Source organism: Anabrus simplex, chromosome 1 (genome assembly GCF_040414725.1).
Source record: "Anabrus simplex isolate iqAnaSimp1 chromosome 1, ASM4041472v1, whole genome shotgun sequence".
In the NCBI taxonomy this organism is placed as follows: domain Eukaryota; kingdom Metazoa; phylum Arthropoda; class Insecta; order Orthoptera; family Tettigoniidae; genus Anabrus; species Anabrus simplex.
The window spans coordinates 632,080,525-632,094,127 of record NC_090265.1 but is presented as its reverse complement, the minus strand read 5'-3'; the positions used below and the strand labels follow the sequence as shown (position 1 = coordinate 632,094,127).

The following is a 13,603-nucleotide window of genomic DNA, read 5'->3' as shown; positions in this document are numbered from 1 at the left end:
CCTTTGTCATTTCTTCATATCCAGGGTTCTTTGAAAGTACAGTGCCCATCTTCATGTTTGCTACATCTGCAACTTTACCTGTACCACAATTTAGTCACAGCTTTATTCACAATTTCACAACTTTCAGAAAGTGAGAGATGCGAGTTTTGGAGCCGTTTCAGTGTTTTTGTGATGCATGAAAAATTATGATGAATGTAACAGAAGTCATTTCTCACACTTGTATCGCAGACAACTCTGTTCGCAGCTTCAATTGAGGCTGCATCTTCAGAATCCATGGCATGCAGAATGTTCTTAATACAGTCTATATTCAGCATAATATTCAACCGCTTTCAACCACGTACCCCATCTACTTAGAATCGGATTAGGCGGCGATGGAATCTCTGGGTACATTTCTTTCAAAAGATTAACTCTTCTGTGGGCTTTGAGAAAAAAATTTCACTGAGGAAATCAATAAATCTACTTTGGGGTAACTGCCTCTTACCACTTCTGCCACACGATAAAAGGCATGTGCTACACATGTTAAATGAGTCATCTTAGGATATACAACACAATGCTTCTCCGGCTTTTATCATATGAGGTGCAGCATTGCTAATAAAAGTTAACACTTTATTATACTTAACGCCCTGTGGCCAGAGGATACCCATAGCCTCACTGAACAGTTTTTCTATAGTTTTGTTATCGCACTTTTCTAGGACATCACAGTGTAAGAGAATCCGTTTACAATAATCTTCGCTTAACAAACCAATGATTACATTGCCTATTAGCCTGCCTTCTTTGTCTGTGGTCTCATCAGTGGAAACCTAAATTGGACCGTCTTTAATCTCTTGCCTTATCTTCCGAACAGTTTCATCGTATATGGCTGAACAGTACGTTTATCTGAACGTTGACTCATCCGGGACGGATCATTTAGTATATCAATCAATCAATCAATACTGATCTGCATTTAGGGCAGTCGCCCAGGTGGCAGATTCCCTATCTGTTGCTTTCCTAGCCTTTTCCTAAATGATTTCAAAGAAATTGGAAATTTATTGAACATCTCCCTTGGTAAGTTATTCCAATCCCTAACTCCCCTTCCTATAAATGAATATTTGCCCCAGTTTGTCCTCTTGAATTCCAACTTTATCTTCATATTGTGATCTTTCCTCCTTTTATAAACGCCATTCAAACTTATTCGTTTACTAATGTCATTCCACGCCATCTCTCCGCTGACAGCTTGGAACATAGCACTTAGTCGAGCAGCTCCTCTTCTTTCTCTCAATTCTTCCCAACCCAAATATTGCAACATTTTTGTAACGCTACTCTTTTGTCAGAAATCACCCAGAACAAATCGAGCTGCTTTTCTTTGGATTTTTTCCAGTTCTTGAATCAGGTAATCCTGGTGAGGGTCCCATACACTGGAACCATACTCTAGTTGGGGTCTTACCAGAGACTTATATGCACTCTCCTTTACATCCTTACTACAAGCCCTAAACACCCTCATAACCATGTGCAGAGATCTGTACCCTTTATTTACAATCCCATTTATGTGATATCCCCAATAAAGATCTTTCCTTATATTAACACCTAGATACTTACAATGATCTCTCGAGGAATTCCCTGTAGCACTGATTATTCAGTTTGAAGAGAGGTATGTCAGCAGAGATGAAAGTACGGCAAAGATCGGTGTTGAACTCGGACGTTACACTGGAAGTTGGTGGTTGTGTCAGAAACAACTGTCTCTGCTTGGAATCTCGTTGATTGTTAGCCTGGTGTTTACTGGTTGAAACGTGCTGTTGCACAAGGAACCTTTCAGTAGATGTCACTTTAGGCATATTGTAACAACGTTAATGTCTTCAATGAATATCAATATACAACTGCACACACTGAACATACAAGAACACTATGATCCGTCTCACTGCTAATTCAAACTGTGAATGACTGGTAGTGAACTAGATGGAGTTATGAAGTAATCAAAGGGAATTCCCGAATTACGAACTAATCCGGAAACCACTAGCACATCGTTGATGAATGAGATTTCCCTAGTTACGAAATTATGGCACAGACACAGTCGATGTTGTATAATGCAGCTTATCAGTGCTGTAAGTGTGATTCAGATGGTCACTGTACTGACCGGCTGATCTCCACTACTTCTGGGCTCAACCTCTCTCTTTCTTCGCACGGCTTATCAGCTTATTTTATCAGCCCAGACGTGGACAGGCGTGATAATGACCTGCACACCAGTTAAAATATGAATTTTTCGAATATAGATTTTTAATTTATTTCCCCATTATTGAGAGGACTGCTAATTTAATATAATTTAATACTTTTTAGGCGAAATATGGACTATATTGAATTTAAAGACGAAGAATATGGAACATATGTGCTAAACTCCAAAATATGGAAAAATATGGAAAATGAATACTCAATTTTTCAGCTCCACACATCATGATTCGTAAAGATGATAGATAATTAATTTTAGCTTCCTAAAGAGATATGTATTTACATATAAATCCGTTCCCTGCTAATAAACCACGGACTTCTGATTGGTGACTCAGTTCAACCCGTCATTAGAAATTAATAACAGGTAAGGTAAATTTGTATAAGATGTAAATAAATGTAAGTTAAGTGGTGACAGGTGGAGTGAAGGCAGCAGGAGAAGGAGAGTGAAGAGGTAAAAGAAATTAAATCGGCAAGACAGTTCACTAATTTCAGTTTATCCCCACCCAAAACCCCTACTACCCAGGCAGGTCCCCCAGGTGTGACGTCATAGATGTGCCAACACATTCTGGCCTTGTTGTGTGATGTGTCATGGTGTGTGACAGTTGTAGTTAAACTCCATGACATAATTATATTAACTATTTGAAAAGTAAAATTGGATAGTCTTGTCAATAGCCAGTACTGTCACAAGCTATACTAGAAGCCTGTACGTAGATCTAACCTGGAGACTAACACCCCCCCAGATCCCCTTTCCCTCCATCCCGATAGTCGTGTCAATAGCCGGACCTAAACAATCCAGCCCAATGGTCTTGTCACAAGCCAGTCCTAACCAATCCAGACCAATGGTCCTGTCACTACCTGGACGCATCTCATATTCTGTCATGTTCTTGTCACTAGTCTAAGTTCCTAAGTTGGCATCCGTGTGTAGCGCACCATATTACATTCTTGAACTGTCCTTTGCAAACTAGTTTGTAAAGATTTACCTTGTTTTTTTATTTGTATATAGATTTGTAAGCTCAAGCTCAATTAATGGAGGAAGAGCTGCGTAGCAGAGGGACCAGTGAATCAGGAGAGGGATCACACTTTCTCTTCCACCCGCTATGCTGTTAGTATATGATACTGCTTTGTTAAGACGGAGGCATTTATATATTAGTGGATATACATATCTCTCCTAGTGCATTGTCACTGCATTGTCCTTCAAAGCAAGCTTGCAGTGGTGTCTAAACCGTGTACTACTTAGCATCTTGGAGAGCTGTGGGTCTAACTGATGAGCACCAAGTGAGTTGGATGCTTGGTTCAGCCTGTGTAGCTTTTAGCTTACATTCGGTAGATGGTGAGTTCGAACCTCACTCTCGGTAGCCCTGAAGATGGTTTACTGTGGTTTCCCAATTTCATACCAGGGAAATGATGGGGCTGCACCTAATCTTTTTTTTTCTCTCGCACCAATACAGATAGGTCTTATGGTGACAGTGTGACAGGTAAGGGTTAGGAGTGGGAAGTAATCGACCATGGCCTTGATTAAGGCTCCACCCCGGCATTTGCCTGGTGTGAAAATGGAAAACCACGGAAAATCATCTTTGTGGCTGCTGATGTGATACTGCATCCGAGTCACTGTGTACCTAAGTATAGGCCTACAATGTGCTTACCACCTTTCTAGGGAGGAGGAATCCCAAAGGGGAAGTGAAATAACAATCTTACAATCTGACCATTAGCAGCACATCAAACACAAATGGATATGTAGTCAACTGCTCGCCAGATAAGGGATGAGAGTTTGAGGGTTAGGAAGCAAGAGAAGTGCGTAGCAAGTGAGAATGAATATGCGAGTCACTTTTTTGCCATGCCTGCCATAGGGCTTATCTTATTCAGGATCAGTAAACTGCACCACTTCTAACAAAGTCACTCATGCTATTAAAAATATGAAGAACTCAAAAACACCAAACCCTGACACCCTACCAGCATATATTTGAAAGCAAAGAGAACTTGAGGCTATTACCAAATGGCTGGCTAACTTCTTCCATATCGTGGTACAGCGTAGTCATGCCCCACTACTGGGCAACACAAACATATAACAGTGTCCATTCTTAACAACAAAGGAAGAAAGTGACAAAACTGGTAATGAAAGTGACAATTTGAAGAAAATGAGACCATCTGACTGGAGGGAAGAGACGTTTAATGTTGAATTAAATGGTGCTGGAGATACAAACGAAGTACCATACGTGAATAATATGTTGTTGTTGTTTGAGTCATCAGTCCATAGACTGGTTTGATGCAGCTCTCCAAGCCGGCCTATCATGTGCTAACCTTTTCATTTCTACGTAACTGCTGCATCCTAAATCTGCTCTAATCTGCGTGTCATATTCATACCTTGGTCTACCCCTACCATTCTTACCTCCTACACTTCCCTCAAAAACCAACTGCATAAGTAAGGGGTGTCTTAAGATGTGTCCTATCATTCTCTGTCTTCTTCTGATCAGATTTAGCCAGTATCTCTTCATTCGCGATTCAATCTATCCATCTCACCTTCAGCATTCTTCTGTAACATACATTTCAAAAGCTTCTATTCTCTTTCTTTCTGAGCTAGTTATCAGCCATGTTTCATTTCCATACAATGCCACACTCTAGACGAAAATCTTCAAAAACATCTTTCTAATTCCTATATCAATGTTTGAGGTGAACAAATTTCTTTTCTCAAGAAAGGTCTTCTTTGTTTGTGCTAGTCTGCATTTTATGTCCTCCTTACTTCTGCTATCATTAGTTATTTTACTACACAAGTAACAATATTCATCTACTTCTTTTAAGACCTCACTTCCTAATCTAATATTTCCTGCATCACCTGACCTTGTTCGACTGCACTTTTGTCTTGGACTTATTTATTTTCATCTTGTACTCCTTACTTAAGACTCTGTCCATATCATTCAGAAATTTCTCCAGATCTTCTGCAGTCTCAGATAAAATAACAATATCATCAGCAAATCACAGGGTTTTGATTTCCTCTCCTTGGATTGTAATTCCGTTCCCAAATTCCCCTTTGATTTCCTTTACTGCTTCTTCTGTATAAACATTGAAAAGGAAGGGGAACAAACTGCAACCTTGCTTCACTCCTTTCTCGATTGCTGCCTCTTTTTCAAAGCCCTCGATTCCTATCACTTCAGACTGATTTTTATGCAGATAGTAGATAATTCTTCGGTCTCGGTACCTGATCCCAATTTTTGCTCTCACAGATGCACTGATACGCAAGTCAAGAATTGAAAATTCAAACTAACTTAAGGGAGATTCATTAAAGGTATCCATCTGTTATTGTAAAGAAAGTCAGCCCGATACACTCTTGCAATGATTCATAAATACTTTTTAATTTTTTATTATTATTTCTTTTCATAAAATGTGTTATTAATATTTCTATATTTTCCATAATTGGAATAGCATAGCAACAATCTTAAATTATTGTTATAAGTGATAATTTACTCTTTTTTCAGCACCACAACAGCAGAGGAATATGTTTGCTTCAGTGGATGCATCTGCTCAGTCCTACACTCAGAGAATCAATTATGAACTGAGTAACCACCCTGAAATATTACCTGAAGAAGGTAAGTTACTAAATGGATTTTATAAGTTGTAATGTACTGCAATTATATGCTGTGCACTTTTGATTATGTAAGTTAAATTTCCATTTCTTTCTAGTTATTGAGCACATAAGTAACTCAATTGGGAGCAAGTGGCGTGACATGGCTCGTAAATTGAAGTTGAGAGAAGGCGATATACATCGTATTAAAGAACAACATGGTAATGATTCATACCAGTGTGCTTACCGTGTAAGTATTAATTTAATTTACTACCTACAATACAATTATAACACTTTTTATCTAGGAAATGTTCACATCTGATGTTTATTTTCATTTCAGTGTTTACTTCTCTACCAGTCAAAATGTGAGCGATATGAACTTGAAAGAAATCTTCTTTCTGCTTTGGAAAAAGTACGACGCAATGATCTAAGAAGCCAAGTTCACAAAATATTGAATCGGAGGAATTTGTAAAACTTGGACTGAGATGCAGTTACAGTGGAAGATCTGTGAATTACATCAGTCAAAGACGTCACACAAATGATGAAACTATTCAAAATATAAACAATTCCTTTGTCTTTTGTTTTTCCTTCTTTTTTTTTCAGGATAATTAAGAAATTACCATATTTCAAATGGGAGTTAATTTCATGTAATGGTAAATCAAATCTCCTGCAAAGATAGAGGTCTCTGAGATTGGCACATGCTCTGTGTACATACATAAGAGGATTCGTTTTTATATCCTTAGTGATTGATAATGGATTATCCAAAGTAATTTGGACAAAGGCTCCTTCTACTTTTTTCTTTTCAGAAACAGGACCAATTTGCCCTGGATACGAGGACAGTAAATAAAGTAGTGGCAACGTAGTCCAGGCATTCGCAGGAGATCGGACATGCGCAAATAGGATACGGGAGCGGTCAGGTTGTTAATGTGTTGTGTGCATTTGATGGGCATCCAGTTGGGAGTGTTGTTACTGTATGGCATTGAAGTGAAGAGTATTGATTTCACTGTTCTAAAGCCTATTTTTAAAAGGTGATCATTGTTTGTGGATTAAAATCGCGGTTGTCTGTGCCAAAAATGCACCAGAATGTTATCGAGGAATACATGAATTCTGTGGCAAGAATGCATTACCATATAGGACGGTTGCACGATGGATCAAGGCGTTTCATGCGGGTCTCGTAGAGACAGAATGGACAGCCGACTTGTGCGGTACAAATCCACAATCTCATTCCAATCCGCACAAAATGCCTTGACTCATTGTGCAACCTTCCTATACGGTAATGCATTCTTGCCACGGGTTTGATGTAATCATCAATAACATTCTGATGCTTTTTTGCCATGGACAACATCGATTTTAATCCACAAACGCTGATCACCTTTTGAAAACATGCTTTTTAGTGTTGAAATCGATGCTGTTCTCTTCAAAGCCACACAGCAACAACACTCCCAACTGAATGCCTGTCAGTTTCACACTACACATTGACAACAGCACCACCTGACCACGCCCATATCCTATTCACGCATGCCTTTCTTTCTTTATTCGAATCAGAAGTACAATAGAATAATACTACATTTAAAAGAAACAAACTATATATACAAGTAAAAGGTCTTCAACAATATATGTCATGCCTGATCTCCTGCGAGTGTCTGGACTATGTTGTCACTACTTTATTTACAGCCCTCTTAGTAACCTTACAAATCCGGGGCAAAATAAGACTGGAATGTGGCTGGTTCAAATAAAATGACAGGATGTTACGAGCCCATTATGATGATATTCTTGATATTTGTGAATAGCAGCCATTAATTTATCTTGGAATATTTTTATTTTTAATCTTGGAGAAAGTTGTGGAGAAAGTGAAAAGTTATGTTGATGCTCCATCCTAACGAAATAGTATTTCATTTGTTTTTATCTTTGCAGAATTGGTTGGTAGTCAAGTTTTGCTGTATGAGATGCCACATTCACTGCACTTTAAGATTACTATTTAAATTTTTTTTAAAGAACAATATGTAGAAAAGAATGGAATAGTGCGAGGCTCTGGTCCTTGTCCGGCTTAATACACTCAATATCTCAACATGGTTTGATCGATTTTGTAGAGCTCAGATGTTTAATTTTGTCCAACCTGAAGCTGCATCTTGGTTTCTGCTGGTATTTTACACCCATTTTGCTGCCTCTAGGAAGAGTTCCTTGTTGCAGTAAATATTTTGAAACATTTCTGTTTTACAGATATTCTTTGCCTCATTTTGAGCTGCTTTGTTACATGAAACCATAGCCTTGCCACACTAGCTGCTCTTCATCTGCATTATTGTTTGTTACCTGTGACATAACATTTTTCTGCTCCTCATTTCCCTTGATTGTTATTGTCTAATCTATCCTGTAATCAGATTCCTTTCCTGTACACATTGTCCAAAAATTATTGGTTTCTGTAGTACTATATTTAATCTAGTATTGAATAGAAATACATGATATTACCACGTTAAGTTTTACCTTAAATGCATTCTATTTGTGTCCCATGTAACACGGCAGGTGTAAGTGGTTCAGTGTTGACAATAATATAATAATCCAATAATTTATGGATTGATTGATTTTGGATGATCTACCCCCTATGAACATTTGTTTAGGACACTTGAATTAATGGTCATTATAGCATTCATATTTTGTTTGTATTAAATAATGGCATCAATTAGGTTATATTGTTTTCACTTAAATTGTATAACGCATGAAGATAAAATACTATCACTTGGGGTGAATATGCCCATAGGGGTGTTTACAGTCAAAACTAGTTAAACGTAATAAGATGCCTCTTTATGCATTACATTTTTATTTTTTTATGTGATAATCTGCTCCCAAATATGTTTTTAGTGCATTAGTACTGGTTTTTATGTGTAGTCACTCCTAGTTGATGGTAAATATTTCTGAAACACTAGTCATAAAGGATAGTTGTCTAATTGTCTGTGTTAATAAATGTCAGGAGGCCACACAGAAAATTGCAAGTTACAGATAGGGAATATTATTTTAATTGAAAAATTAAATGATGGTGCAAGCATTAGGAACATCCATTTACACTACTCTAAATTACACTACAGCACTGTATAGCAAGGTGTTACTTTGAATGAAGGTATGATGTAATCTTTTTTGTTGAGGTCTGCATTAATTTCTCTAACATGAGATTTGAAGGTTCTTGATTGATTTATTTATTTATTTAATTTTTTTAATGACTGTAATCTCAGTCCTGCTGTTGAAAGAAGTTGATCAACATGTCAACCATTTCCGTCGCAGCAGACGGTGAGATTTTCTCTTCTGCTGTGTCAACGAACAGTTCACTAGTACCATCAGATTCCCTACCACTTTCCTGAGTGTATGCATTGAGCTTGTGTTTGATGATGTTATGGTCTTGCAATCGCTCCTACCCTTCTTTATTTTCATCACGACCGAGCCATTCCTCCATGTCATTCATGTCTACATTACTGAAATCTGGGTATAACTTAACAAGATTGAGACATGCTCTGATATAGTGTTCTTCTTCTATGTCATATTCTAGAACATTCATTTGTTCCAATAATTTTTGACCATGAACCTGTCAAGGTAATAGTAGCGACTGTTCCAAGCTTTGCACTCTGCATAGTCTATGTCAACTTGAGTTTGTGTGAACCTGATGCATTTCAACATTTCTATTGTTAGCTTTTCTTTACTGGTCTCATGACCAGGGGCTGAAGTTTTTAACTGTGAGGCCAAAGTTTTAGAAGGCATAATTTCCAGAAAATACCAGATTTATTGAGGGGTTGTTTTGTTTGTTTATTTATTTATTTATTTTTAATTTTTTCTGCTGTCATATCATTGTTCAGCGTTTTTGACATAGATACAGGACAGTCTTCTCAGAGAAAGAAACCAAAGCAGGGTTTTTCTGTACCTGCGTTTGACAACCATCATCTGAAACCAGGATTGATTGTGATGGATTTGTAACAACTTTTACAGAAGGCACAAAATATTGTTTTTAAAAAGACTACTATATTTGTAGCTGGATTGGTTCATCCAAGCTTTAGAATGATAATTTGCACTTTTTATCCTTTCCCTTAAAAGATCATGGTTTCTTTGCTCATTCTATAACTGTCAACTTGAGTTTGTGTGAACCTGATGCATTTGAACACATCATTATTGTTAGCCTCTCTTTACTGGTCTCATGACCAGAGGCTGAAGTTTTAACCGTGAGGCCCAAGTTTTAGAAGGCGTCATTTCTAGAAAAGACCAGTTTTATCGATTGTTGTGTTTTTCTTTGTTTTTTTTTCCTGTTGTCAGATTGTTTCAATGAAGGAATGGAACTTATCATTAAACAATTTTGCTGCCAACAAATCTTCACGAGGGCTTTCACCCTCAATGTTTTATTCCCTGATGCTAAGCTGACATTTAAACTTGACTAGCCAACCCTAGATTTGGGAAATTGCTCAGTAATGTTTAGATGATTATTAACTTTTTCAATGACCATTGGATCTGAATAGGAACATCCTCCATGCTTCTGTCCAAATCAAACATAAAGGGCTTCTTAGATCTTCTAGAATCAAAGCCTTCATTGTTTTCCTTTTTGACAATGCAGGTACTATATCAAACAATGTAACAGACTTCAAAATTTCAGCTTTAATATTTCACTAAATCCCAAACTGTTTGTTCACCAGCACCAAATTCTGTACACACTAATTTTCACACTGGCATACTTACCCCTTACGTCATGGTTTATAATTTTAGCTCTTTTGTTGAAACTTAGTGCTATTTGTCTCCGTCTTGTAGCCGCTGGAAGAACATGTATGCACAATAGATCAGGATTAATAATGGCCTACTTACACAGAAAGGTAATAGCACAATTGTTCACTTATCCTTTGTTCTTTCATCGTTTGTTGACAGACATTCTAAATAGAGTGTTTAACATAAAGGCTGTAAATATGATTCAATACCTTCAAGAAATTTGTAAGCTGTAGAAGAAATTGAAATGTGCATTTTATCGTGAAAATTCTTTTAATTTTGGTGTTAAATTGTCTTGACAGAAACTGCATCTTACAGCTAAAAATTTGAACTTAAATTTATGGCCTTTGTACATATTTTGAGGTTTTTTGCAGTGCATTTTAAAATGTTTACTGTTCCCTCCGTTTATTTCTGTGTATTTACTTCATGTTGTATCCTATATTTGTGATAACCAGATAGTTATAGTAATGGTAAGTTATTAATATTATTTTAATTTCATCTTCTTATGTCATTATATACTCAAATAGGTAACATAATCAAATTGAATAACAATAAATTTGAAATTGCATTTGCTGGCAAACAATATGGTAAACCACATTATTATTATTATTATTATTATTATTATTATTATTATTATTATTATTACTATTATTATTATTATTAGGCTATTATTACTACATCCATTTAAGTAAGCTCTGTTTGTGCCGGTAATATAATGGACTGACTCGGCCTAAGCAAGCTGATTATGAAACTACAAATATTTTCGTATTATTATTATTATTAACTACTACTTTACTGGCCACATTGTACCACTTGAATAGTTCCATGTTCTCTTTCTCTTTGTGGTTCTTGCGGTCTGCCCAGTACTTTTTCATTCATTCCGATTGTAATTTTCTCAATTTGTCTAAATGCTCTATAGCACTTCTATATGTCATTTCTACTGAAAATTTGTAAGTCTTAATAAGAGTATTAATTTTATTTTCTTTCTCTGCATTTGCTTTGAGATCTTGCTTAATTTCATGGATCCATTGTCATATCTTCTTTCCAAGATTTCTCATCCCTATTTGTCATAAAATCATGTTTCCTGGCAGTCACAAAGATGTGAATGAAATACAAAATTATTTTCATTTCATTCAATTATTATCATCATTTTTATTTTTTTAATCCTTCTGGCTATAATAGGTGTTTTTCATGTTGCAATTACTATTACATATTTTAATTAACTACTGTATAATGGGTTCACTAAACTGGGATAAATTCTTTGCTACTTTCATCTTGTACCCTATACAAAGTTTTTTAAATGATGACAGTCTAAGGGAAGTTCTATGTGCAGTATTTTCTTTCCTGTCAGTTGGTTCTTCTGTGAAAATAATTCAGATTCATCAGAGAAGTCTTATTAGAATATACGGCAGGTAATTATTGCAATATCCAGACTGCTTACTGTACTATGCAATTTCTTTTTGTAGCTTCTCAGGTGGCATAAGACATTGTGGACAATCTATTAGTTTCCTGAATGGACACCATCACTTTTGTTCAGGTCATTTAGTTTGCAGTAAATCCTGCAGTCTGGAACATAAGTTAAATTAATATTTTACCAACATATACTCTGCAGCTATTTGCCCATTTTGGTTGTATAAACTTAGTTCTTCATCCATTTTCACTAAGATGAGTCTATAGTTGAGTGACATTTTTCACTTGTTTTTCTGAAGTTTTTTTATCCAAATGACTCTTAACGGTGTCATCTCAAAGTATTAATATTCTCTTCTGAAACGTTTGAAAATGTCAGTTAATAATCATACAGAATGTTTGTCTTTGATATCATCATAATCGTAGCATGTTTCCTCGGGTGCAGGGCCTGCTCTTTGGATCTTTGCCACTTATTTTGATCAAATGCATCTTCAGGGTTCAGGCTAACAATCTGCAAATCCTTCTGCTCGTGTCCTTCCACCTCTGTTTTGGCCGCCCACACGGTTGCTGGGGTATAGTTTCCAGGTAGTAAGTGGTTTTGCCTACCGTGAAGGACACAGCCCTCAGGACATGTCCAAACCCACAGAGCCTTATTTTTCTCATCTTTTCTGTAATTGATGATGCACTAAATTGCTTCCAAATTGTGTCATTAACATGATCACAAAGAGACAAACCGAGCATTTACATCTCCATGGCACAGAAGCGGCTCTTGGTATCTGTCATTGTGGCCCAACACTCTATGCCAGACAGTGCAACAGGTAATATGACTGACCTGTAGATGATTTGATTTTAGTTGATCAATAGAATCACACATATTCTACGACTCTCGACCATCAGCCAAAATTTTGTATCATATGCTTATCATCTCAATCTATTCTTAGCCTCCATCTTAAGCTTCAAAGTTTCTAAATAATGCATAGACTGGGCAAGTTGGCCGAGCAGTTAGAGTTGCGCAGCTGTGAGCTTGCATCCGGGAGATAGTGGGTTCGAATCCCACTGTCAGCAGCCCTGAAGATGGTTTTCCGTGGTTTCCCATTTTCACACCACGCAAATGGTGGGGCTGTACCTTAATTAAGGCCACGGCCGCTTCCTTCCAACTCCTAGGCCTTCCCTACCCCATCGTCGCCATAAGACCTATCTGTGTCGGTGCGACGTAAAGCACATAGCAAAAAAAAATAATAATAATAATAATAATACATAGTAGAATTTGGTTAATTTGATTGTTTTTAATTGAAATTACCAATTAATATGAACTCTTCTTGCATTACATTCTTATACACACAATATTCAAATTTTATATTTAATTTGAAATAATAATACCTTATTAACCCCTCAGCGTCGCAGCCTTTTAAAGAGCTTCCTACCCCGCGGCCGGATGAGATTTCAAGTACGTACGACGGTAATACATTGATTCACTTAATGGTGGGGCTGTACCTTAATTAAGGCCACGGACGCTTCCTTCCCACTCCTAGGCCTTCCCTACCCCATCGTCGCCATAAGACGTATCTGTGTCGGTGCGACGTAAAGCACATAGCAAAAAATAATAATAATAATAATAATAATAATACATAGTAGAATTTGGTTAATTTGATTGTTTTTAATTGAAATTACCAATTAATATGAACTCTTCTTGCATTACATTCTTATACACAC

The 13,603-nt window shown here is 36.8% G+C and overlaps 1 protein-coding gene across 2 annotated transcripts in view; it reads left to right on the top strand.

Moving 5' to 3' along the window:
- The window catches only part of Fadd (fas-associated death domain protein), a 36,818-nt gene extending 25,699 nt beyond the window's left edge, over positions 1–11,119 (top strand). For both annotated transcript variants that reach the window (XM_067135715.2, XM_067135714.2), the window contains 3 exons: positions 5,670–5,780; positions 5,875–6,005; positions 6,096–11,119. In XM_067135715.2, the coding sequence (XP_066991816.1) occupies positions 5,670–5,780; positions 5,875–6,005; positions 6,096–6,227 (374 nt within the window). In that variant the 3' untranslated portion in view covers positions 6,228–11,119. The remainder of the gene's footprint in view (positions 1–5,669; positions 5,781–5,874; positions 6,006–6,095) is intronic.
- Positions 11,120–13,603: the final 2,484 nt, after the last annotated feature.